This window comes from Phoenix dactylifera, chromosome 16, assembly GCF_051530095.1.
Source record: "Phoenix dactylifera cultivar Ajwa chromosome 16, Ajwa_hap1_PhDact_Kaust_v1.1, whole genome shotgun sequence".
NCBI lineage: Eukaryota > Viridiplantae > Streptophyta > Magnoliopsida > Arecales > Arecaceae > Phoenix > Phoenix dactylifera.
In genome coordinates, this window is record NC_143205.1 from 12,168,729 (window position 1) to 12,192,277 (window position 23,549).

The 23,549-nt window shown below is 36.2% G+C and overlaps 2 protein-coding genes across 3 annotated transcripts; both read left to right on the plus strand.

The window, feature by feature from the left end:
- The first annotated feature begins 915 nt into the window (after positions 1 to 915).
- LOC103708219 (ubiquitin-conjugating enzyme E2 variant 1C) lies at positions 916 to 6,985 on the plus strand. 2 transcript variants are annotated; one of them, XM_039114780.2, is made up of 4 exons: positions 916 to 1,128; positions 5,964 to 6,103; positions 6,181 to 6,306; positions 6,537 to 6,985. In XM_039114780.2, exons 1-4 carry the CDS (start codon positions 1,092 to 1,094, stop codon positions 6,675 to 6,677), a joined length of 444 nt encoding a protein of 147 aa, XP_038970708.1. In that variant the 5' UTR covers positions 916 to 1,091; the 3' UTR covers positions 6,678 to 6,985. The 2 variants fall into 2 exon arrangements, with proteins under 2 accessions (XP_038970708.1, XP_038970709.1); XM_039114781.3 differs by having other exon boundaries at positions 959 to 1,128; positions 6,181 to 6,386.
- Positions 6,986 to 20,727: 13,742 nt separating this feature from the next.
- Positions 20,728 to 21,665, plus strand: LOC103708279 (auxin-responsive protein SAUR36). The gene has a single exon (XM_026805061.4). The coding sequence runs from the start codon at positions 20,869 to 20,871 to the stop codon at positions 21,364 to 21,366; it is 498 nt and encodes a 165-aa protein (XP_026660862.3). The 5' UTR covers positions 20,728 to 20,868; the 3' UTR covers positions 21,367 to 21,665.
- The last annotated feature ends 1,884 nt before the right edge of the window (positions 21,666 to 23,549 follow it).

Here is a 23,549-nt window from a genome sequence, read left to right on the forward strand (position 1 = left end):
GCTATCTAATCAGCAGCGCTGTTCGTCTTTCTATAAACGTGTGATGTCTTCGAAAGAGTATTGTGGTCTAAAAGACAAATATTTTTTGAAGAAATATGTAATACTGCATGGATAATTTCTGCTACCTGTGCTCAAGTCCGCTCCATAGACCTTTAACAGTTTGGGACATCTGAAGTCCCTATACTGCTTCGGCAGCTCTACACAAGGTATTCTTTATCTGGGAGCTCCTACCCCCAAACTTCCTCAAGATCAATTTTGATGGCTTAGTTTCAGATGGAGATAAGAGAGGAGGGGCCGAATTTGTCATAGGGGCTCGAGCTCTAGTGCGGTGGCAGCAGAGGGTTGTCAAATTTTCGATACCTCGGTTTCTGGTGCAGACCTGCGGACGGCCTAGATGGGCATGTGTTATGCGCGGCAGGTGCTTCAAGCGAGTTTAGTTCTATTAGAGGGTGATTTGGCTACGGTGATCGTTGGGTCGTAGGGGCCCGAGCAGTGACAGAGGAGTTTATGCCCTGTTTCGCGACATTTGGATGATGATAAGAGAGGGCGTTACATTTCGGGCTATACATATATATTGTGAGACTAACGAGGCGGCGGACTGGAACCGCATATGTAGCGAGCCATTCAGAAGGCACCCTATAGGTTGGGGAGGGAGAAATGCCTGGAGCACTTCAGGATCTTTTTGTTTTCCGACTTTATTGGATGTAAGCATACCCGTGATGTATGAAATGCTCGCTTTAGCCCCAAAAAAAAATAATTTAATAAACTATAAGTTTTTTATTTACTAAATATTACATATTTATCCCTACCCTCTATTTTAGTAGAAATTGAACAACTAAGCAAATTATTAAAGGCAAACATTTTGGCTACTTTTTAGAATACGCCTTCTAATAGGTAGAAATCCGGGTCTCAGGTCCATGTTCGGGGTCCTATACTCCTATTAGCTGGCTCAAAATTTCTTATAGAGAGAGAGAGAGCGAGACCCATCTAACTAGAGGAATTCATTCCCCTCAGATTTATTCGGTCGGCTGCGACCGGCTCCCGTGGTGCGAGAGGCGAGAGAGACAGGGAGGCGAGAGGCGAGGTCCTTCATGACGCTCGGAGGTTCCGGTGGATCCAGCGTCGTTGGTGAGAGTTTTTCTCCCGTCGAAATCTTGCTCCTAATTAGGGCTTTCATCTGGATCTCGTCGGATTTCTTATCAGTTTCTTGTATTGTTATTCTTGCTTGTTGTGATGAACGATCGTGTCTGTTTCTTGGTCTAGATGTTAAAGCGGTATCGGTGCAGATCCATCCATGAAATTTGAGAAAAGGGCAGAAATTAATGCGATTTTTTCAAAGAATTATTGAATTAAAGCGTAACAATTCCGTGGTTTAAATTGTTTCTTTGATAAGTCTGGAATCGGTGCTTATTTTATGCATTAGTTTAAGAACCGGTAGAGGTTTCATGTACGGCTTATGTGTATTATAATCTAGCTTGATTTCCATGAGTAGCGTAGCTTGGGATTAGTGTATTTGGCTTATTGATTCTGTTATTGTTGAAGAGGAGTGAAAATAGCAATGCATGCCATAAACTGATGAATGAGAAGAAAGAAGTTAGTTTTGAGGCTTGCAAAAAAGATTGTTAGCATAGGATACATATCAGCAGTCTGTTCAAATATGCAATGAAATTTAGAAGTGGCATTTGAGATATGTTTGAAAAGATTTTTACTTTGGGATAAATTTTTACCTCTAATGGTGAGGTAGGATATTGGCAATCTGCTCAAAGATGCAGAAAGAATATACACATTGGTGGATTGTTTTTGCTTTGTTTGCACATGTAAGACTGTTGTATGCAACATCTATAGCTTTCTCTAGAAAAAGCAAGGAGGGAACTGTGAACATGTCTCCATTAGATTAGAGTATGCGATCTGTATTAAGAGGATTTCTCAACTTCATATCTATATCTGTTTGAGACAAATATCTATAGAAATTTAAGCATTTATTTAATGTCTATATCTAAGACTGTATTTGCTAATTAAATTCAAATCTGATATGTCTATTTTAATATTCGATCCATATCCAATCCATTTTCAGCCCTAAGTAGATGTGTTAGAGTTTACATGAGAGACAACTCAGAATATTCCTTGATAAGTTTTAGCAAAACACCCTTGTCACCTTCATGAATTTCCTTTGATATGGCCAAGCTTTAGTTGATACTTCAAACTGATACGAGACATCTCAGCCACTATATAATCAATCCTATATTGTCATTCTCTTTGCTATTTGATGTATGAAACTTATCTGGCTTGGAAGAGTTCTAATCTATGTTTCTCATGATCATGTGAAAAGAAAAGAAATCAGTCTTAAGATTGTTGGAAGGAGTGTTACTCAGCAATAAATGGCAAATGGTCTTAAGTGTAGCATGCAAAAATCTGGTCAAGACGAAGGGCAAATTGATGTTTGAGGTGCATTATAGAAAAACCTTCCTTATATGGATCTTGGCTCTTGAAAGATATAGCCAGGTAATTAACAGTCCACCTGCAATATGCTCTGAATTTTTTTCTCTTCTGAGAAGGACCTTGATGTGCACGTAATTATGGATAGTTTGGTTAACCATTTGCCCAAAGAAACAGAAGGAAGGAAAAATAGTGGCAGACCACAATGCCTTTAGTTTTGATTGGGCCAATGGTAACTCTTGGGTTTGAACTTGTGAGGTTGTCCATCTTGCTAAAACTCTCTTTACAAGCCTATACTGGAAACTAAAACTGCTACCTTTGCTTCCTCATAATTTCGTTGACATAGTCTCCATTTGATGTTTATGGTGTGCAGTAGTGGGTCATTGTAGTTGTTTAAACAGAAAGTGAACAGTTTACAAAGAGATACAGGATGATATCTGGTAAAGAAGATAATGGCGGGCTTTGAATTTATATCCAATTGCACAGCAAAAGGCTGACATGCACATGCAACACCTGCTCTTAGAACCCTATCTGGTGGGTGCAGGGAAAAAGAAAAGGCCTTAGTTCTTAGATTCCAATTGTCGTATATAAAGGTCCTCTTTTGGACTAAATTATGAGGAAACCTTGTTTCCATCTAAAAATTATTATTGGAATTACCATCCAAAATAGAACCCGGATGCAAAAGAAAATTTCAAATGCTGGCCAACTCAAGTTGCTAATCATATATAGGTAACTTTTGAAATGTCAAAAGAATATCAGTATTATAATTTTTGTGCATTGCAGTATAAACTATTCAAATTGTTTTTTTATTAAACTTCAGCTGAAATTGGTCACCTGAACATTTTTTTGGATGATCAATCTTTGCATTTTGCATGTAAGCTATGTTATATTAATTCATTGTTCAGATAATGATATGACTTTGACACTTACAACATAAATTCTAGTTGACACTTACAACATAAATTCTAGTTGTCTTTCTTGGATTAAATACAGTAGGAATGTGAAAGACTATGATTGTTAAGAAAGGATTTAAGACCTGGTGCTAGCACCTGCTTTGGCTCTGGGTTGATACAATACCAAGAAGCTACTGTCCCGACACTTGAGATGTGATGGTGTCATGATAATTTACAGAGATGTCTCCAAAGTCCTTTTTTATTTTTCTGTTGTTTAGTGTTTTTTGTGTTTTTTAACTACTTGAAATTATTTTAGCCATTTAAATAGGTTTTTAGAGCTTCTTAAATAGTTATTGGTACCAACAAATTCTTTCTTGTAGTTTTTTATTTTTATTTTCTTCACTTTGTAACTATCATGGTCTGCCGTACCAGTCCATAGGGGGCGTACTAATACCATACTGGAAGAAAACCAGTATGAAACTTAACTTCAAGTTAGTACAAGCTCCGTACCGAGATGTAGCAAACTGTACTGAGGCGCATCAAGGTATATCGAGGTGCATATTGGCCTGTACCGACTTATATCGAGACGTACCGAAATAAAAATTGAGAAAAATTGCTAGAAAGCTATTTTAGTATAGGGGTGTATCATACCGTACCGAGCTGAATCGAACGGATAAGGTATCGATATGGTACCCGATACCGAGATTGCGGACCTTGGTAACTATTATTGTTTTTAATGATTTTTTAATATATCTTTTAGTCTATTGGATTTGCAACAACTCTAGCATACAGGAGGCCAGATATAGACATATCCTCTCCCTTCTTCCTCTCCTTTCTCTCGTATTCCCCCTTCCCCTGTCTCTCTCTTCTCTTCCTCTTTAAGCTATCTCCCATGACTGAACCGGCAAGAGAAAAGAAAGCTAAAAGGGGCTCTCTTTTCCTGTGCACAGGACTTGGCTATCCTGGCTGGTACCGAGCAACCCCAGCTAGCGAACCCTTTTGTCCCGATCAGTACCAATTGAGATGGTCTAGACATCCCGGTTCACGAGCAAACAAGTGTCTGGGAGGTGTCTCATGTACCTTTCTTAGTGGAATGGTATGTAGGTATGGTACCAACAGGACATAGCAGTACTTTCAGGATGGAATCCTTGTCATTAAGGTCCTTCTAGTCTTTTACCAAATGAAATAAGTTTTTTTTTCCTGCCTTTTCAGGCCAGTTAAAGCAATTGCTTGTGAATGTTTGGTGGAATCATATAAAACCTCTGTGGAAATGTTCACGCCTAAGCTCTGTTAAACTCTATTTATATAGATTCTCGAAGGAAGATTTTGTAAGCATGGAGCCCACCTATTAAACAGATCATAATCTAATGAATTTAAGAAACCCACCTAAATAAACTTGACTATAATCATAATTACTATGATATGTCTTAACTCAGTTATCTGGGGGATTATCCTACAGAACGTGATTCTTTTACAACTATATGCCACCTTGGCGTATATCCTCTAGCGAAACTTGGGACTTCATCAGACGAGCTACTCAAAATTAAAAAGAACCAAATATCTAGAAAACCATTTAAGTAGATTTTTTTTGTCTCTTTAATTAGCGCAAGGAATAAGAAAAATGACTAAATTCATTTCTTTTTTGATGAAGAATTAAAATCTGTTATTTTTTAATTTCTTATCTGTCAATGAATAAGTGATATTTTCCTTTTGCATGTCGCTGATTTTTAGACTGAATAAGATTTTGTAACTCTGCATCCATGTCTACCTGCTGTTTCTAGTACTAGTTTAGAGGATGGCATCACATTGCTGTTTGACATTGAAGAATAAAGTCATGTAAGATGAAGGCATGATAGGCTTCACCCCTGTAGCAAACATTTCACAGTCAACTCTAGGGTTTCTTGATATCTTAATAGGCATAGAGAGGTACCTCCTGCTTCTTCTTTTGAATTTAAGTAGGTTGACTATTGATTAATATCTTGAAATAATGTACACTATCAGCTTCTGATTTGAGTAATTCTAAATTGGGTGACAGTATTGTTGGTATTCTTTGCTACTAAAAGTGTTTGTGCTGCAATGAATGTGAGCGAATCATAGATGGCTCTGAAGAAACAAAATCTCTGCTCCTTGCTACTTTGGTTTCCTTCTTTAAGTAGGGATTCTTGAGACCTGTGGAGAACATGAAAAAACAAAATTTTGCATGACGGCTTTGGTCCATCGATATGTGGCAGACATGAAGCCTTTTGCATTATACTAGAACCTCGCATATGCGGTGCACATGAAAGGCTGCATGGGGAGATGAGTTTTCTAAGGATATCCAGAGATTGGGTCCCACATGATGGCCTGCCTCAGCAAGAGAAACAGGGCAGTTTGGAAATACTTGAAAGTTGAGTGAAACTGTGGGTGGAGTCACTGCCCCCGGAGTTTGCATTCAATATAGAATATTAGACATCAAGTTCATAATCATTTTCTCTCTCTATTGGAAGAAATGTATTCCTGTCTTGTAATTTGTGCTTCAAGATTTTTATGTGAATGTTTTGGATTTCTATACAAGGTGGAGTACTATACCACTTGAATACCTGGTTAAGAGAAACCATCATTCTGCGAAAATGCTAATTCATTGTTCCATGGCAGTTCCTCGGAACTTCAGATTGCTGGAAGAGCTTGAACGAGGAGAAAAGGGCATTGGAGATGGAACTGTTAGTTATGGTATGGATGATGGAGATGACATCTACATGCGCTCCTGGACAGGCACAATAATTGGCCCTCATAATGTGAGTTATTTTTGTAGTTACATCTCAATCATCTTGTGGTTCCTGTTATCATCTCCAACATTAGTACTGTTTTGCAGTCTATTCACGAGGGACGCATATATCAGCTAAAGTTGTTCTGTGACAAGGACTATCCGGAGAAAGCCCCCAGTGTTCGATTCCACTCACGAATAAACATGACTTGTGTTAATCATGAGACAGGAGTGGTCTCTCTCTCTCTCTCTCAATCTCTCTCTCTCTCTCCGTGTGTGCGTGCGTGTGTGGTGTTAATCCTTAGACAGGAGTGGTATATATATCTCTCTCTCTCTCTGTGCGTGTGTGCTTGCGCACATGTGACATGCAAAGATATGTGTTTTGCATTGGGTTTTGAATCTTCTATGTGGTTTAGGCATCAATATGGGTCTCTGAGGCTGATGTTTGGTTGAACTGAGTGCAGGTAGAGCCGAAAAAATTTGGCCTTCTGGCAAATTGGCGACGCGAATACACAATGGAAGACATATTAACACAGCTTAAGAAAGAAATGGCAGCATCACATAACCGGAAACTAGTCCAGCCCCCTGAAGGTACTTTCTTCTAGGTTGATTGATGTGAAAGTATCATCATCTGATGGAGTGGACATTGTGAATTTATTAATCAACCAAAAATCTTACGAAGTGCTGGAGGTGGAAGTTTGCAAATTATATCTAGCTGGCGCAGCTGTGCATTGCTCGCACTGATGGTAAAAGGAGTACCTTCAACAGACATGAAGAAATTAATGTTCACAGTGCCTGTTTTGGTACCTTACTGTTCTTTGTGCTACAAACAATGAAACTATGCGCTTGGAATTTAGATTGTATGGATTGACCATATGATTAAATATGTTAATTGAAATCAGAATTTGATCTACTTCCCTGCACTCTATTTATATATGCCCAGAAGTAGCACTATTGTTGCTCGTGTAGTCGAGCAGCTGTTAAATTGTTAAATGGCGAAGTCCATAAACCATAATAACAGTATTCATGCAAGTAAATACTTCATATTTGAGTTCATGAGCGGAATGGAGAGCAGTCTGCTGTCAAATATCTCTAGTATGCTGCCTGCTACTCCAACTTCTCGAGCTTCCCCTGTATCATCTGAAGTGACCCCAAGTCAGAACTAAACCTGCTTCAGAAGCTGAACTTATGCCCTCTTATTTTTGTTTCTTGAAAAGAAAAGAAAGGAAACTCATTTTTACCATAAATTATGTACATCTGAATTTTTGAAAGTGTCACCTATGAAACCTAGAATCTTTAGTTGCTAAATAGAGGTGTGTTATTTGTTTGCTTACTTATTCTATCACTTTCTCTCTCTTTCTCTCTTGCAATATAGATAATGAATATTATCTATATAGATAATATAGAACTTATGCCCTCTTATTCTATCACTTTCTCTCTCTTTCTCTCTTTCTATATAGATAATGAATATTATGTATCTTATATGTAGGCATTTGTCTATGCATATGGGGCCATTAATATCACATTCCTGACTCATGCTATTTGAGTGTGATATGAGTTTAGACTATGCTGTATGTTTTGATCAGGATAAGACTCACCATCAGCGACAGAACTAATACAGAATTAGATGTTGCCGTATACTATGGAAGTATAAATCTGGAGTGTGTGTTTTGCACTGCAGAGAGCGATACAGTTTTGGATGACCGCCACATCATCCAATCATGAAGATGAAGGGCTCTGAAATAGGATATATAATGCACCAATTGCTTTATTTGGACTGTTGAAACTAGGTATATATATTTAAAACAAAAGAGAAGAAAGTTAGACCCAAAGGATAAGGCAGCTAAGGGTGCAAAGAGCATGAATGCACCTCAGCAAAAAGTGATTGCGCGCCATTGCATTTTCTTAGTTCCTGCTATTTTCTTAGTTCAGCTGTCAAGATATATCATATCTCCTCCTTTCCCTTTGTCTTTTCCAAATGACAAGAAATGTACTAGATTTTCAGTCTAGTCCGTGTTCTCTGTTAATCAAAGAAAGCAGCCATTGCATTATACCGACAGCTTCATTAGAGGGTATCCAAAAAAACCCCAAGACATGTAACCATTATTTTTCCAAAATATTGGGAAGTTCGCAAGTTAGGCATGACCTTCCATTAACCAATTGACCCCCAGATAATTGATCAATATATAATTATTCCATCATTCACCATTTTACGATTTATTCATGAATTATGTCTGATTAATAATAAGGATTATTCGTGGCTTGCAGCTGACAGGTGGTGTTGGTGATTTGCCATGGCCTATAATTGTTGCCTCTATCAAACTTCCAATGAACTTATTAGTAGCCTTTTGTTATTTATTTTTCTTAATGCCTTCTATTATGCCTATTAGTCTATTAGCTGAGCTTTTTTTCACCTTGTGGCAAACTATACTTAATTTCCTTCTCTCTCTCTCTCTCTCTCTCTCTCTCTCTCTCTCTCTCTCTCTTTTAATAATTATGCTGTTTGTTTACCCCCATAGTACATACGAATCTGATCACCGAGTTCTATGACTCTACTTCAAATCTGATTAGCAACTACTACTTGTGCAGATAGGTTTCCAAGGAGATGGGCTAAAATCTTCCTTTTGGATTAGATCAGGTGCTAATGTTAACCATGGCATCATAGCTGTTGTTAGACAAAATGGAAAATCAAAGCACACTTGCTTCTTTAAGCTATCCTTTTATCTGACCTCCTCAAGGATGGGTGGCTGACCTCCTCGAGGATGGGATGGCTGATCATAGGGCAATTGGAGTCACTTGCAATCAACAAATAACTCCTTCCAACCTTGATTCACAAACTCAATTTTGTTTTCCGAAAAATCTCTGCACCATGAACAGAATATTCACAATGCTTTTTCATTTTTATTTTGTTTCGAAAATATAGTGGTTATTTACCACCACTCATGCTTGATCTCGAGACCACACTTGGAGAGACGGATGCTCGCTAGCAAGGCCATTAGTTGATAGCTAGGATACTAACAATTCATAATAATGTTCTTTCTAAAACCTTCCAAAAATCAATGTATCATCTGAGCACAAAACCATGAACACAAAAATGTCAAAACCAAATCTATGTACACAATAATGTTTGTTTTATATACATGAGCTAGGGATTTTAAAAAATAGCCATTAGAGGGAAAAAAATGAGCAAAATATAATTTAATTTAAGGAATCATTCTCGCAATTCTCATCATCATTAACGTTGCTAATAGGGACAAGTATATAATGAACACTACATATTTCCTTATGACTAAGTATGAATATGATTAATTTTTTTTTTTTTTGGGAAATAAGGTGAGGGTGCCTCCTTCATATTTGAATTTTCAGACCTCTTCAACGTGGAGTGGGATGCTAATATATTAAGGTTGGCATATGAAAATGACATAATTCAATTCAAGCAATCATTTAGGTTTTTTTTTATTTATTTTTTTTTTACAAAATTCACATCCAAACTTTTAATGAAAGTCTCAAACATTCTTTGGAAAGTAGGAGATGAATATAATATAATTTATATATATATGAGATGGACTTCGTTCCTCTCAAGAGAAGAGGATATCTACTTTCAGCTACAAAATCATAATAAGGTAATCAAATCAAAGATCAACATATAGATCATGATCTATAGTTTTAATAGTTGCCTAAAAATTAAAAACCACATATTGATGGTCTCTAATTTATGCATCATGTAAAATATAAAAATGGATGATTTTTATTTTACTAATATAGTAAACTACATGATAAAACATTCATATAGAGAATCTACCTTTGATCATGATTTATATATGTTAAAACATACATGCATTGAAAATCAATAAATTTAGTGCTTAGATCACAACAAAATAATGGTCTATATCATTTTCAATTGTTCACTTTTGTATTCACATGATGCATAGGTTGGAGACCATAAAAATATGTCATTTTTTATCTCTAACAAATTTTGATGGTGTAACTTATGATCAATAATGTAAACCTTTGATTTGGATGGTTATTATTGATTTTGGAGTTGAAAGGAGTAGTTAACCTTTCCTACCCTCTACTCTCAACATGAACAAAGTCTTCTATCTCTTATAAATATTAGCTGTACATGAGCATGTGAAATGAATCTTTGAATAATGATTGAGTTGGAAATCATTAGTTGATTATTTTGATCATCTCAATTTTGAGTCAGCTATATATCAGTCTAATGAGCACTTGTTAAATATACTATGCATAAATAGATGTCTTTGTTGATTGAAAAGTTGAAATAGAACGAATGGTTTAAGAGTCGTTACTTCTTGTTAACTTATCTCATTCAAGGTGAACCAATATTTAGAGGTAATAACTGTACAATATCAACATAGTATCATTATATTTCATACTTTTTTACTAAATTGCTAAAACTAATTGCTTAAGTGATAATTAATTTTATATTTATCGTATTGGCTATATATTCTGATTTCTCACAGCAAAAAAGGGTTAGCTTCTGTAGTAATTACATGATTTATCCACTGTTCTTCCCTCATACTCTCCTTCACCTCTAACAAAATTACATTATTTATCCTCCTTCATCCACTCCCTCTCTCTTTCTTCCTTTTTAAATGAAAATGGACTATGCATTCATTTTGGTTAAATGAAATTAAAATAAAGTTTATTTTTTCTGAAATTGGTGATGAAGACTAGCCAAAGATGCATATCGAATGATGCATGTATTATAAATCTGTAATTCAGTTTTCATTTGATATTTGCACGAGTCGAAAAGACTTAAATATATAAACCAACATAATCATTTTCCACTTTTGGTCTCTTACTATCATTTTTATCCCGAAGTTATTAGTTTCTCATCGTCACTAATGTTTTTGTCACACTATACAATATTATTTATTACTCAGCAGTATGTTTTTTCAAATATTAAATTTAAGAATGTTCATGTCCCATGTTTGATGCGGATGTTAAAGCATCATGGCTTTCATATTACATTGTAAATGGATCCATGATGTTAGAGTGTGAAGAAATTTGTTTTGGACTCCACTTAAGCCTATTCCTTGGCTTGAGGTAATTGGAGCCGGCTTTAGGCTCGAATTAGTTGTGCCGAGTATTAGATGCACTAATCATAGGCTATGGATTCAACAATGCGGGCTAAGGTCGAGTCAGTATAGTACTCGCGTAATCCAATCTAATTATGCATTCCTAAGCTTTGCCACAATTCAACCATATGGATTATATGCAAACCAAAAGAAATTAATGCTTGGGTGATATGCTATTATTTTACAAACATGTAGTTACAATAATGTGCTAACTTTTGGGTTGTAGAAAAAAAAAAGCCCTATGAAGTTCTTTTTCTTTTTCTTCCCATAAGACTTGGGCTGAGCGATGTTTTGTTGATATTGGGCCATTCTTAAATGGATGGCGTAATCTATGAATCTTACATGATTTTTAGCCCAATTTCAGAGAGATATCCAAACATGCCCTAAGTTTAAATCACCACCAAGCAGTTTTTATTTTTTTAACATAAAAATTGATTTGCTCGGTTTAGTCCGACTTACACCGGTTCATATACAACTGCAGTCCAGTTACAAAACCAGACCTAACCGTGCTGGTTCACTAGTCTCTTGATACAACCGATCAATTCGGTCCAGTGAAAGTAACTTTGGTGGTGCTAACAAACTACTTCAGCATGTATTTCAAAAAAGAAGCGGAACAAGTCCAAATTATAAAAACTTTGTTTACGAACTTACAAAATTAAGGAGAGACAAATGCACTTCAACAAAATTATTCGACGGTCTTCTACCAAGAAACAAAATCATTAGCAGTCTATGAACACACTAAAGTAATCGTCCATCATACAACCAAAGTGTTAGCAAGCACTTATTCCCTTTGGATGCACAAATGATTGCCAAATATCATCATGGCGAGGCACGTAGGAATCGCCGGTAGGTCGGCGGACCGGGGAATAATTAACAAGGCAATTCTCAGAAGAATATTACCAAAGCATGGAGGATTTGGTATATACTCATCATCAGCTGCAAACCTTCCACTTGGTAGATAGAGAGATACAGACAGAGAGATAATGGCCCTAGAGGTCTCCCTTTTGTTTATATGCTTTGGTTGGTGGATGATGCTCTTGTGCATGTGGGGTTTGCTTAAATATTTACAGAGGGAAGAAGCAACCAAAGAGATGGACAAACTCCCCGCTTATTCCGGCCACATAACATGCTCTTTCTCTTTGCTTTCTACTGCAATGGAGCAAAGTGGTATGTCCGGCCACCAAGTACGTACTTGTGGATTTATTTGTGGAGATATGTGTTTAAAGGACAACAGTGCGAGAATCTTTGTTTTTAGGTACTTTTCTGATTTGAAGTTTGAACCACCTTCAGATCCCCCCGGTCTCACCTGCCCACCCACCATTTAGAGGTCATCTCAATACCCAAACTATTGTTTCATGAAGCCAATGATCTTGACAACATCCATGGTTATTGTTATTAGCTACTTGAATTTATATTTCTAAACTGATCTCTTTAATGAAGAGCAAGTTATCTTCGAATTTGGTGCGAATTTATATTATAAGGTTAAAGCTAAGATGCATTCTTAGAAGTTCTTGTATTTTATTGGATCATGTACCATACCGAAATGCCATAGGAGATTGGAAGAGAAAAATAAATTTAATTAGTGCTCGATAAGAAGTTCGATGTTATGATCCCTCTTGATCATGTTGCATGCAACCTAATTTCGAAACCAATAAGAAAGTGATGCAGCCTTCATGGCACCAAATGCTTAGCCTTCAAGCGTATGTATTCCAATCTATGTAGCAGTCCATTTTATTAAGCTTACTCATTGTATGTCCATTAAATAAAATAGTGAACATTATGTCCATTCAAGTCTACAACTTGTACCAAGGATTAATGCTCGTTGGACTTGAAATCCAGGTTTCACATGGTAATGCGTTGCTTCTCGTTCTAGGATTGCAACATCCTGACAGGACATGACATGACACAAGATGAGAAAAGCCAAATTAGAGAACATATGGAGGAACATATCAATTCAGCCGGCTCTTGTAATAATAACTTTATCTCAATTCTGAAGGCATGACCGTAGGGCTGGCAAAAGAGCATGCTGCCAAGCTGTTCACAGCTCCTATTTGATTCCAAATTTGGCTCAAATTCTGCTTTTTGATTAAAAAATGAGACGAGCTAAAACTAGCCTTAGGTTATTAAGCTTGGTTTGAATTAGCTTGGAAGACCAATATATAAATAATTATATATGATATTATTTTTAATTACTATTATTTATATCTATATAATTATTTTTTATAATCATAAATTAATATATAAGGTATTTTGGATATAAAGTTAAAATTATATCGAGATCTATTTGAGATCATTGCATTCTGCTAGGTGATTTGGAAAGAGAGGAATAGATAGATTTTTTGGTTAAAGATCGAACCTCGGTTAGCCTTGTTGCATTAGATTTCTTGGATTGGATACGTTTTAATCCTAGAAGACTTCATGGTTTCTCCAAGTTTAGCAACTTCTTGGAGGCACTAAATTCTTCATATTTGTACTCATTTATTTCTTCTTAGATTGAATAAATTGGGATGGGATCCCCCTCCCTTTCTTTCTCACTTTCTTTCGAAGGAAATAACTATGAGATTAAATATCATCAGGATTATTATTTTAGATAATATGCAGGAAAAAAAAATCTCAACTGTTCTCAACCTCTCACTAATAGCTCAAAAACAAATGGCTCAAGCTCAGCTTGATCATAAAACAAGTCGAGCTTGAGCTAAGCCTGGTTTAGCTTGTGTTTGACACTAGCTATACGTCTCTTTACGTTGTTTCTAAGAAAACACTTTCTAGGAGAAACTTAGTAACGAGATTGATGTGTATACACATATCTAGAAAAAAAATTAGCTTAAAGGGTCCCAATCTATGGCTAACCCCAATAAAACTAATCTAAGCTTTAAGTTCTCAACAAAAGAGTTTTAAAAGTCCTAACCTGTGACAAGAGTAACAAACCTAGATGGTTTCACTGACAGTTGAATACTTTATCCAGTGCATCTGCTTTCATGCACACTTTAATAAATGGTTGGAAGATAGGAGGAAGTTTATTTGCAAAAGCTGGGAAAGCAGGCAATGATACTGGTGGGCGGCAGAACAACTAAGTCACAGCAGTATCTCTTTGGAATGCAAGCTTTTCTCCATCCCTTCTTCTATCTTTTCTATTTATTTAGTTGCAGATATGCTGATAGCTAGATAACCAGTTGCTCCTTTCTACCTTCTTTTATATATACATGGAAGTAGATAAGTTGAAGTTGGAACAAGTTGGCAATCATGAGGACTAAACCGTGGGCAATAGGGCATCCCTCTCCGGCTTCTCCAATTAAGGGTTCCAAGCTTGGACTGTGGTATATATTATTAGTGCTTGCTTCCATGTTCCATCTCCTGAGCTCAGTGCTCATGGCTTGATTCCATTCAAACCTCCAACTTGGCCTTGATTCATGAATCATGAAGCTGTCCAAAGAAACAAATCTACCTCTCATCTGCTGATAGATCTTCTCTCATGAATCCTTCATATGCTGCGATCCCGAACATTCGATGCAATGTATATGCAGTGGCTCATGGTTATCTGTTAAGGGAGGAGCAGGGAAACCTTGCTTCAACTCAAACAATTTAATATTCAGTGGCATTTTTTTTTTGGACATGTCTTCTTATTTCCAGGTACACTGTTGCAGTAAAAGAAGCACATGATCAAGTCACAAGCTTTCCATTGGGTGGTTGCAAAAAGAAATGCCTAGGTTCAAAGTTGGTATGCATATTGTACTTAAATATCTGGAATATTTATGGTAAGATTCAAGTGGTTAATACAAGTTGTTCATGATAGTAAAGCATATACCCTACATGGCAATAAATTGTTCATGTTTAGAAGCATTTTTTATATATAAAGAAAAAGAGAGTATTGTGAACAAACAGGCAGATTTTGCGTGTGCTTCTGAACATATGTCCAATTAATGGGATCAGAAATGGCCTGATCTTGAGCATTTAATCCAAGAGATGATGCTATGTATCTAGTAGCTACAGGCAGATATACTTTATTCTTTTAAGCATCTAGTTGCAGTTTAAAAATGCCATCAGACATCACAGCACTTATTCATTCTTTTGTTGAAGGAAAGTGACACTTTACAAGTTGTGATGGTAATTAGTGATCAGCAAGAGCAATATATGTGATAGAAGTTCTAGAGATAAGATGCAGTGATTTTTGCAACTCTATCAAGAAGTTTTACTACATGAATTTTTATTACATGTAAATTGATAAACATGCTCCACAAAATTTTTGGATGAATTTGGATTTTTCTAACTTTAAATTATGATGTTATTGTTTTTATAGATTTAAAATATTTAAATTTTGAGAATTGAGGTTTTTCCATTTCTAGATTTTTTTGGTGTCAAAAAAGTATAAAAATAGAAAAAAATAAGGTCATAATGAGAGAATAATGTGAATCTGAAAAATATGCTCAAAGCATAAAAAATATACTTTATGAATTTGATATTTTCATAAAATTTTGCTGCTCACCCAAATTTCCTCATTTTGAAATAAATTTCAATGCACCCAAACCTTTTTTTTATTTCCAAAAAAAAATAGCTTTAAATAGTTTTGTCTTTTGCACTTAACATCAAATGTGCTTAACTGTGGTAACATATTCTGATCGGATTGAGGAGAAGGAAGAATTTTCTTAACCCGCTCAACTCAAATTTTTCAAAAAAAAAGAGTAGAAGAAGATAGAAGAATTGTGAACACTAGGTTTAAGCCTTCTTCGTTTTCATTGATAATCTAAAACCGAGGTATACTGCCTCTATTTATAATGATGAGATCTGTCCTTGTACAATGCAGGTTGAATTTCTCTTTCTAGTTTTAACAAGGCTCTTTTTTCTAAAATAGATATGACTAGTAAAGATAAATTCAAAAAATATAAATTTTTTTAAGAAGTAGATCTCGACTTTTATATCAACTCTATTTTTTGTCACTCAATTTGATTCTTCCTGGATAGGAAGATATATCCGATCAAAGGCGACAATATCAAGTACAACCAAACAAGTAGAGGGGCCTCGTATCAGCTAAAATAAAGAGTTTAACCAAAAAGAAAAAGTGAAAAGCAAAATAATTAGTTTATGCCCATTCAAAGAATATTTATAATTTTTGAGCTAATTGCATTCTTCCATGTGCAAAACACTAATTTAGGACGAAAGAGAGTAAACATATGTTCTAATAACTGTCATTGAACATATACAAATGTCAACTATAAAGCTAACCCGAGCAACGCACCATTTTCCTTCCTACTAAATATTATTGAATTGAAGAGGCTAGAAGAAAATGAAGAGTTGGCCCAAACTATTTAAGTACCCCTTTCAAATTGAGTTTATAAGGGAGTGCATCATTTTACATACTATGAGTTAACATTTTACTAATTTTGGATATCACTCACTGAATTGCAAGCACTTGCATAGCGATTCATTGCAGTCCAACAAGTTGGCATGATGCGCATAAAAGAAAAAACTTCCAAATTGTTTCAACTTAATTAATCAAATAAAAATCTAAATAATTCAACAATTAATAACTGTATAAGTGTAAAAACTTATGTTAAAAGTGTGCAATAAATAAACTATTTGATATAAAAAAGTCTAGCCTAATGGGGATGTTTAGTTTTGAGCTTTCAATTACTCGAATACAGTTTATTTTTTTTCTCTTTTTTTTTCAAAAATTATAAACCACGTGAAACACATACGCATAAGCGCAAGTACACAACAAACCTAGAATATATGATGCTAAACTTACTAATATATATAGCCCATGTCACACATTGTATATATGTACGCATCATGAAATTTGTTATTATATTATATATCATGTTAACGATTCGTATACATTTATCTCCAAGACTGACATAATGGACCTTCCGTATTCAATTTTGGTGTCCGACCCAATTTTACTAATGATTAGGTAGAGTTGTATGATTATTAGATATTACTCGCAACCCTGCTTTGCATTACTCCACAATCTATGCAGTAACAATTTTAATTTTAACATAAATTTTTAAACTAATGCCACAATAGATTTAGGCCTACATTATGCCACGACTCCGCCATCATTGCGAAATATGTAACTACAAGAAGTACTTGAGAATGAGTCCACAAAATGTTGCTTCCTTCCACCTAAGGACTAAGAATGGCTATATATAACAACCAAGCCAAACAAAATTTCCCTCATAAGAAGAGAAAATAATCAATTTGGTAAGTAAATCAATCATGAAGCTAGCACTTTTTGCTCTTGATTAAAGCCAAGCATGCCATGTTTACTTGAGTTAGGGAGTTATGGTGGTAGAAGGAAAAGACCTAAAAAAATGGAGAAGATGGTCCAGCTTGCACATGGGTGGGGAATCAAAGGTGGGAATTGTTTATTGGGTTTGGACGGAGGCATCTTGGGGCTCCAACCACCTTTCCAGCACCCACGTGGTGGGTTTCATCTGCACCGCGCCACACGCTCGCTCTCTCTCTCTCTCTCTCTCTCAAAAGAATAATATAATAGTGATGCTAGAAAACTTCCAAGAGCCTAAAATTGGGAGTATGATAATTGAATAGGAAAGATAAATAGATAGATGTGATTAAAATTAACTATTTACATTTACTGTTATAGTAAATCATCTATTGTTGATTGATTTATGGATGATGAAAATTTGATCTGATTCGTCTGGATCATGATATGAATGCGAGAGATGAACTAATATTGACCTAAAAGTTTACTTAGCCATTGCTGAATAGGAAAATTACTCAAGTTTTCTTCCTCGTCTTATCAACCCTGGATGGTTGGGCGGTGCTTGAATTTGTGATATTTTAACCTGTGAATAACTAGATATCATATTTAAGTTGCCTAAGACGTGTTGGAATGTAGTTCTAAGTAACAAAAGCTTGAAGATAATTTGACCAATAGTTGAAGATAGAAGAATTGGAAATAATGATGTGACTAGTTTTTTTGGTTAAAAAAACTAGTTGGGTATATACAATTTTCTCACCTATTGGCTTTTATATATATATAAATATATGTATGTATGTATGTATGTATGTATGTATGCATAAATAGGCTTGTGAATCTAATTTGAGAGGTTGTAGATGCTAGATCGGATCATTAAAAAGAGATTTTACAAAAAGTGTGTAAATTTTGGAGAAAACTTCACCATGTTACTTTGGAATTTATTTCTTGATATGACATAACCGTTAATTTCTGAAGCGCAAGAAAGGAATAGTAAAACTAGCATTTACGAATTATCAAAGATTTAGTTTTAGCTATAAAATTAACATAATGTTTCAATAAATATTGAGTAGCAACCCTTAACCCTATGTTACAAAAACGTATTCTTACCTACTGCCGATTCATTGTTAAAATAATTCCTCCTCAAATGCATGTCTTGAGACAATTTCAACAAATCATCGAAGACCTAATTTTATCCATAAAATTAGCATGATGTTTCCGTAAAAGCTGAGCAGAGATCCTTACCGCTATATCATTATAGAATATTCGTTACAAATTACAAATGAAATGCTGTGTGACATGTCCATTATGAGCATTTCGAAACTAGTTTCAATTTTTTTCTAAAATAATCTCTCTCAAATGCATGCACCATGCCAATTACTACCTATAGCTAACATAAGCATTTAGAACCTACTCCCACTTTTTCTTGGAATAGTTCTCAATTCTCATTCCACTGCTTTCATCGTACCAACGTCCTGCCATAACTAACATCAATATTGAATACAAGATGTATAACTAGTGATTTTTCTTTTTGAGGGATGAAAAGTTGAAAGAGAATAAAGATTTAAGATTTGTCATTTGTATCTCCCTTGCAGCAAGTTCCTCTTAAAATTATTACTGTTATTTCATTTAAGATAAATTTCTTAACATTAATATCTCATCTGTTTCTGTCACACAAATACTAATATTTTAGATATTTGTATTCTTCATTATCTCAAGACATTTTCCAATCTTTTTGATTGAGATAATATCAACTTACCTTTCCTCAACCCTTCCCATTGAGATTGTGTATATAGACTAACTCAGACATTTTATGATAGAAGATATTTCAATTTCCTTGTCTATTGATCAACATTAAGATTTTACTGACAATTATAAAATTCAAATGTAATGGCCCTTGTATGTACTTCTTTTTTTTTTACATTGATAAATCATGACCAACAAGTTATTGACCAGAGACCAAAGCAGATGACTTAGTGCATAACAAAAAAAAGAAAAGCTCATTAATGATTCAAGTTTCATGGCGTTGTAAGCAATGAGCCCTAGTGAGTAGGAGAAGACCAAATGAAGAATTAAAGTAGTAATAGTCTCTAGAGAATCACAACATCTCATCACTAATCTCACTGTTGATAAAGATTTAAAATAACGTAGAGATTGGCCCCTATGGTTAGCTTTCCAATACGTTACCGACAAAGCGAGAGCAAACGAAGGCGAGCCCTCGTGAGCCGCACCGCATCATACGACCCGTACTCCATCCCACGCCGAAACGAACCCGCTCGCCAGCTTCACATCCGGTGAGACTAAGCGCGATCCCATGCCCCCGGTTCCAAGAGCCCCTAGGTTTTCAAAAGCCAGCCTATATGACTTCTCAAAACAAAGTCTGAACCGAACTCTTATGTGTCAATTTGTACTTCAAAAATGCTTGCATGCAAATTAAAGCTTGTATCACGCCTACATTATTAGGTTTTATGGAGATTTTTTTTTTTTTTTTGGCTGCAATGGATGACTCATATAATTATAACACGAATAAATATAGATTATTTTACTATTATTAGTTTATATAATTAGTTTTTGAAATACCTAAAAAATAACAATGCAGAGTTGGATTTGAGTAGGATGGAATGTATCAAATAGGTTTTGGCCATGTTGAAATCACCACTTGTCCCAAAAGTTTAAACTGATAGAATGAGATAGATTTATTTATATATTTTAATTATCTTATACTCTTTCTCACATGTGGGCTAGATTTTTCTTTAACAGAGTTAAAGAGTGTGGAGATAGAGTTTCAACTCAGCATCTCTGATCTGATACCATGTTGAAATTACTATTTATCCTAAAAGCTTAAGCTGATAGGATGAAATAGATTTTTTAATATATTTTTATTTTTTTACAATATTAAAGTGTTTGAAATGATCTAAAATGAGTTTTTGTTCCAAAAAGAATTAAGGTCAAGAGATACTTATTCGTGGAGAAATTGTTATAGATTATTGGATAGGATTAGATATGAATGGAAGATATAATATTTATCCCAACTTAATCCAATCTAATCCTTTTACCACTCCTGGCCCTCCATCAAATTTTAAAGTTTAAAAGATAGGAAAGGAATGGAGTTAAGGATACCGGAGGAGGCCTCTATCCAAGAATAACAAACAAACGGAGAGTTAAAAGATGGCTATTTTCATACCAGCCGTACCTCTCGATAGCCAATCAATCTCTATTCCAAGAACACAACAAAAGAAAAAGCCTAGAAAATTAATAAATCATTAAAAAATTATTCTTTTTTTTTTGGTAATTATGACCAAATCCAGGACCATTTCCCTTCCCACCTCCTCTATATATTCCTCTATAGCCCCCTTCTGTCTTCCCTCCTCCTCTCTTTCTGCTTCCCAGAACCCAAAGAAAAGAAGAAAGGAAGAGGGAGAAGTGTAGGTTTGAGAGAGAGAGAGAGAGAGAGAGAGAGAGAGAGAGAGAGAGAGAGAAATGGGAAGTGGAGCGGGGACGGGGAAATGCAGCACGATCAGGCACATTGTGAGGCTGCGCCAGATGCTGCGGCGGTGGCGGATGCGGGCGTCGTCGGCGTCGTCGGCGCGGGCGGCGCCGGCGGACGTGCCGGCGGGGCATGTGGCGGTGTGCGTGGGGAGCAGCTCGCGGAGGTTCGTGGTGCGCACGGCGCACCTGAACCACCCCATCTTCCGGCATCTCCTCCGGCAAGCCGAGGAGGAGTACGGCTTCTCCTCCCTCCCGGGACCCCTCACCCTCCCCTGCGACGAGTCCCTCTTCGAGCACATTCTCCGCCACCTCTCCTCCTCCTCTTCGTCTCGTTTCCTCAGTCTCGAGGACTTCCAGAAAAGCCCGCCGGCGTCCTCCTCTTGCTTGTGCTGCTGCTGCTGCTGCTGCCATGCCGGCCACCGGAGCGGCGGCGGGTGGCATGTTGCCGAATCCCTCCCTCTCCTCCGCGCGGAGAAGCCGGTCTGGTGACTCTCTGAGGCATTACATCAAACAGCTTGGGTTCATGGAGATTTTCTTTTATTATTTTGTCTTCCTTTACTCTCCTCTCTCTAGGATTGACAGGAGATTGTTTGGTGGGATGACCGGTGGTTGCATTGGTCTATTTTTAATTTTTAGTTTTAGTTTTTTTTTTCCGAAAAATCGTAGCTCCAGAGGAGGTGAAGAGAGATGGCAAAGAAGCGATCGAGCCGAGTCGTCCCTCGTCGAATTGGAGGAAGAATCGATTAAGTCTTCGAACCAGAGGAGGAGGAGGAGGAGGAGGAGGAGGAAGAAGAAGAAGAGGGAGAGAGCTTGGTTGATCTCTCTTTGTAAATAATAATGTGATTGTCTCTAATGAATTATTATTAACATAACCAGTTGCATCTTAAACTTCTTTATAAACCCTTACGAGTTTGGTAAGTACTTGGATTTTGGATCTTGGTTTTGTAAATAATAATGTGATTATCTCTAATGAATTATTATCATTATATTAAACTTGTTTATAAGCCATTATGCCTTTGGCTTCCTCACATGAAAAGTGAAAAGGTCATGAGATGGTGCACCATAAACATCATTATTTAATGCTATTATTTCTCTTTGTGATTCTTTTATTGGTGCTTACGTACGGTCAATGCTGTAGTAGCACATGGACTAAGACCTAGGGATTGAATTGGACCAATTAGTGACCTTTCTTGTTCTTCCAATAGAAGGTTTGCCTTTGACAAAGTACCATGGATTCATGACATGAGGGGTATTAGACTTTTTTTTTTTTTTGTTAGAACGGTCACTCATGCCAGAGAAAATAGTGTATAGCAAGAAGGGCAAGAGCCGAATCCAGTCTACTGCATTGTTCGTTTTTCGATAGACATGAAAAATTTAAAAAGTACCATACTCTTCTGCGAGGCTACGAACATCTCGAAGGATCGGGTGCCAAAAGGGTATTAGACTTGAACATAACTTTGTAGTTTTGAAAGCAGTATCATTCTCACACAAGATGAGAACTATTTTTGAGAGTTTTTGAGGGGAGGACAGAAAAAAGGAGTACAAAGTCATATGTAGAACATCAATAATGTGGGCATGTGCACCTGCACCATCACTAGGAAACTACTATTTTTTTGAGAATGATTGAGAAGACCAAGATTTTGATGGACGGATTGTCTTGGTACTATGCAAGTCATTTGAGAATAATTCCTTTAAACTCTTCATTAGATAATTTATGATAGGCAATTATTTGGATAAGTTTGGGTTGAGTCAATTTACGATGATAATATGGATTGACACTTTGACCCAACTCCAATCAAAATTACCCATACTATACTTCACATGATCCCATCCAAATTAACTGTTGCAATTATTGCCAATTCAAGGTGAACTAAAATACTTCAATTAGAACAGACAAATCACTAGCTCTCAAAATTTATATCTTACAACTATGACCCAATCCAACTAAACCTGACCTAATCCGAAGAAAACTGGATCCTCATGATTTGAGCAAGGTCTAAGCTTTCACTTACACCCGATACCTATATAAGCTGAGGCAAAATGTTTAACCTAAACACAATCAAGAAATTGAGAAACATTTTGATCGTAACCCTGCCTAGACAAGGTCAAGTCGGGTCCTCAAGTTGGCTTAGTTTCTGTCAGTGAGTCATCCATCCTCTTGTCTTCAAGAACCTTTCGGTTGCAAGGAATTCTTTATTGGAAAAGTGAAAAAGAGAAAAAAATGTAAAACATTTTTCAAAATGATCTATTCTTGAGGCTTCGTTAGACTACCATGTCCATACTTTAAATTGAATTCCCAAATTTTGGTTAGGGGGATGCAAGTAGAAAATATTTTGCAACGGTATCGTCTATATTTGTTATTTAGACCCCATTTGGCAGTATTTTTGGAGAGCTAAAAAATATTTCTTAAGTTCTTTTGAAGGGATGCATAACTGAGGACCGACCGCTGATCCATAAGATTCGCAGACTATTGGGAGAGTGCCACTCCCACCAAATCTTACACGTCTACAGAAAGGCAAACGAGGCTGCTGACTGGGTTGCTTCCTTTGCAGCCCATCATTCTAGTGGGTTTATCTGGTTAGACAGTGGTTGTTTTTTGACTTTGTTGGCCGCATCCATACCCATTATGTGTGAGCCGCCGTTGCACTAAAAAAAAAAAGTTTTGATATATT

Coding starts and splice junctions, on each gene's coding strand:
- LOC103708279 (XM_026805061.4), top strand. CDS start 20,869: ATGGGAAGTGGAGCGGGGACGGGGAAATGCAGCACGATCAGGCACATT.
- LOC103708219 (XM_039114780.2), top strand. CDS start 1,092: ATGACGCTCGGAGGTTCCGGTGGATCCAGCGTCGTTG. Junction 1,129..5,963: donor CGGTGGATCCAGCGTCGTTG/GTGAGAGTTTTT, acceptor GTTCCATGGCAG/TTCCTCGGAACTTCAGATTG. Junction 6,104..6,180: donor CAATAATTGGCCCTCATAAT/GTGAGTTATTTT, acceptor ACTGTTTTGCAG/TCTATTCACGAGGGACGCAT.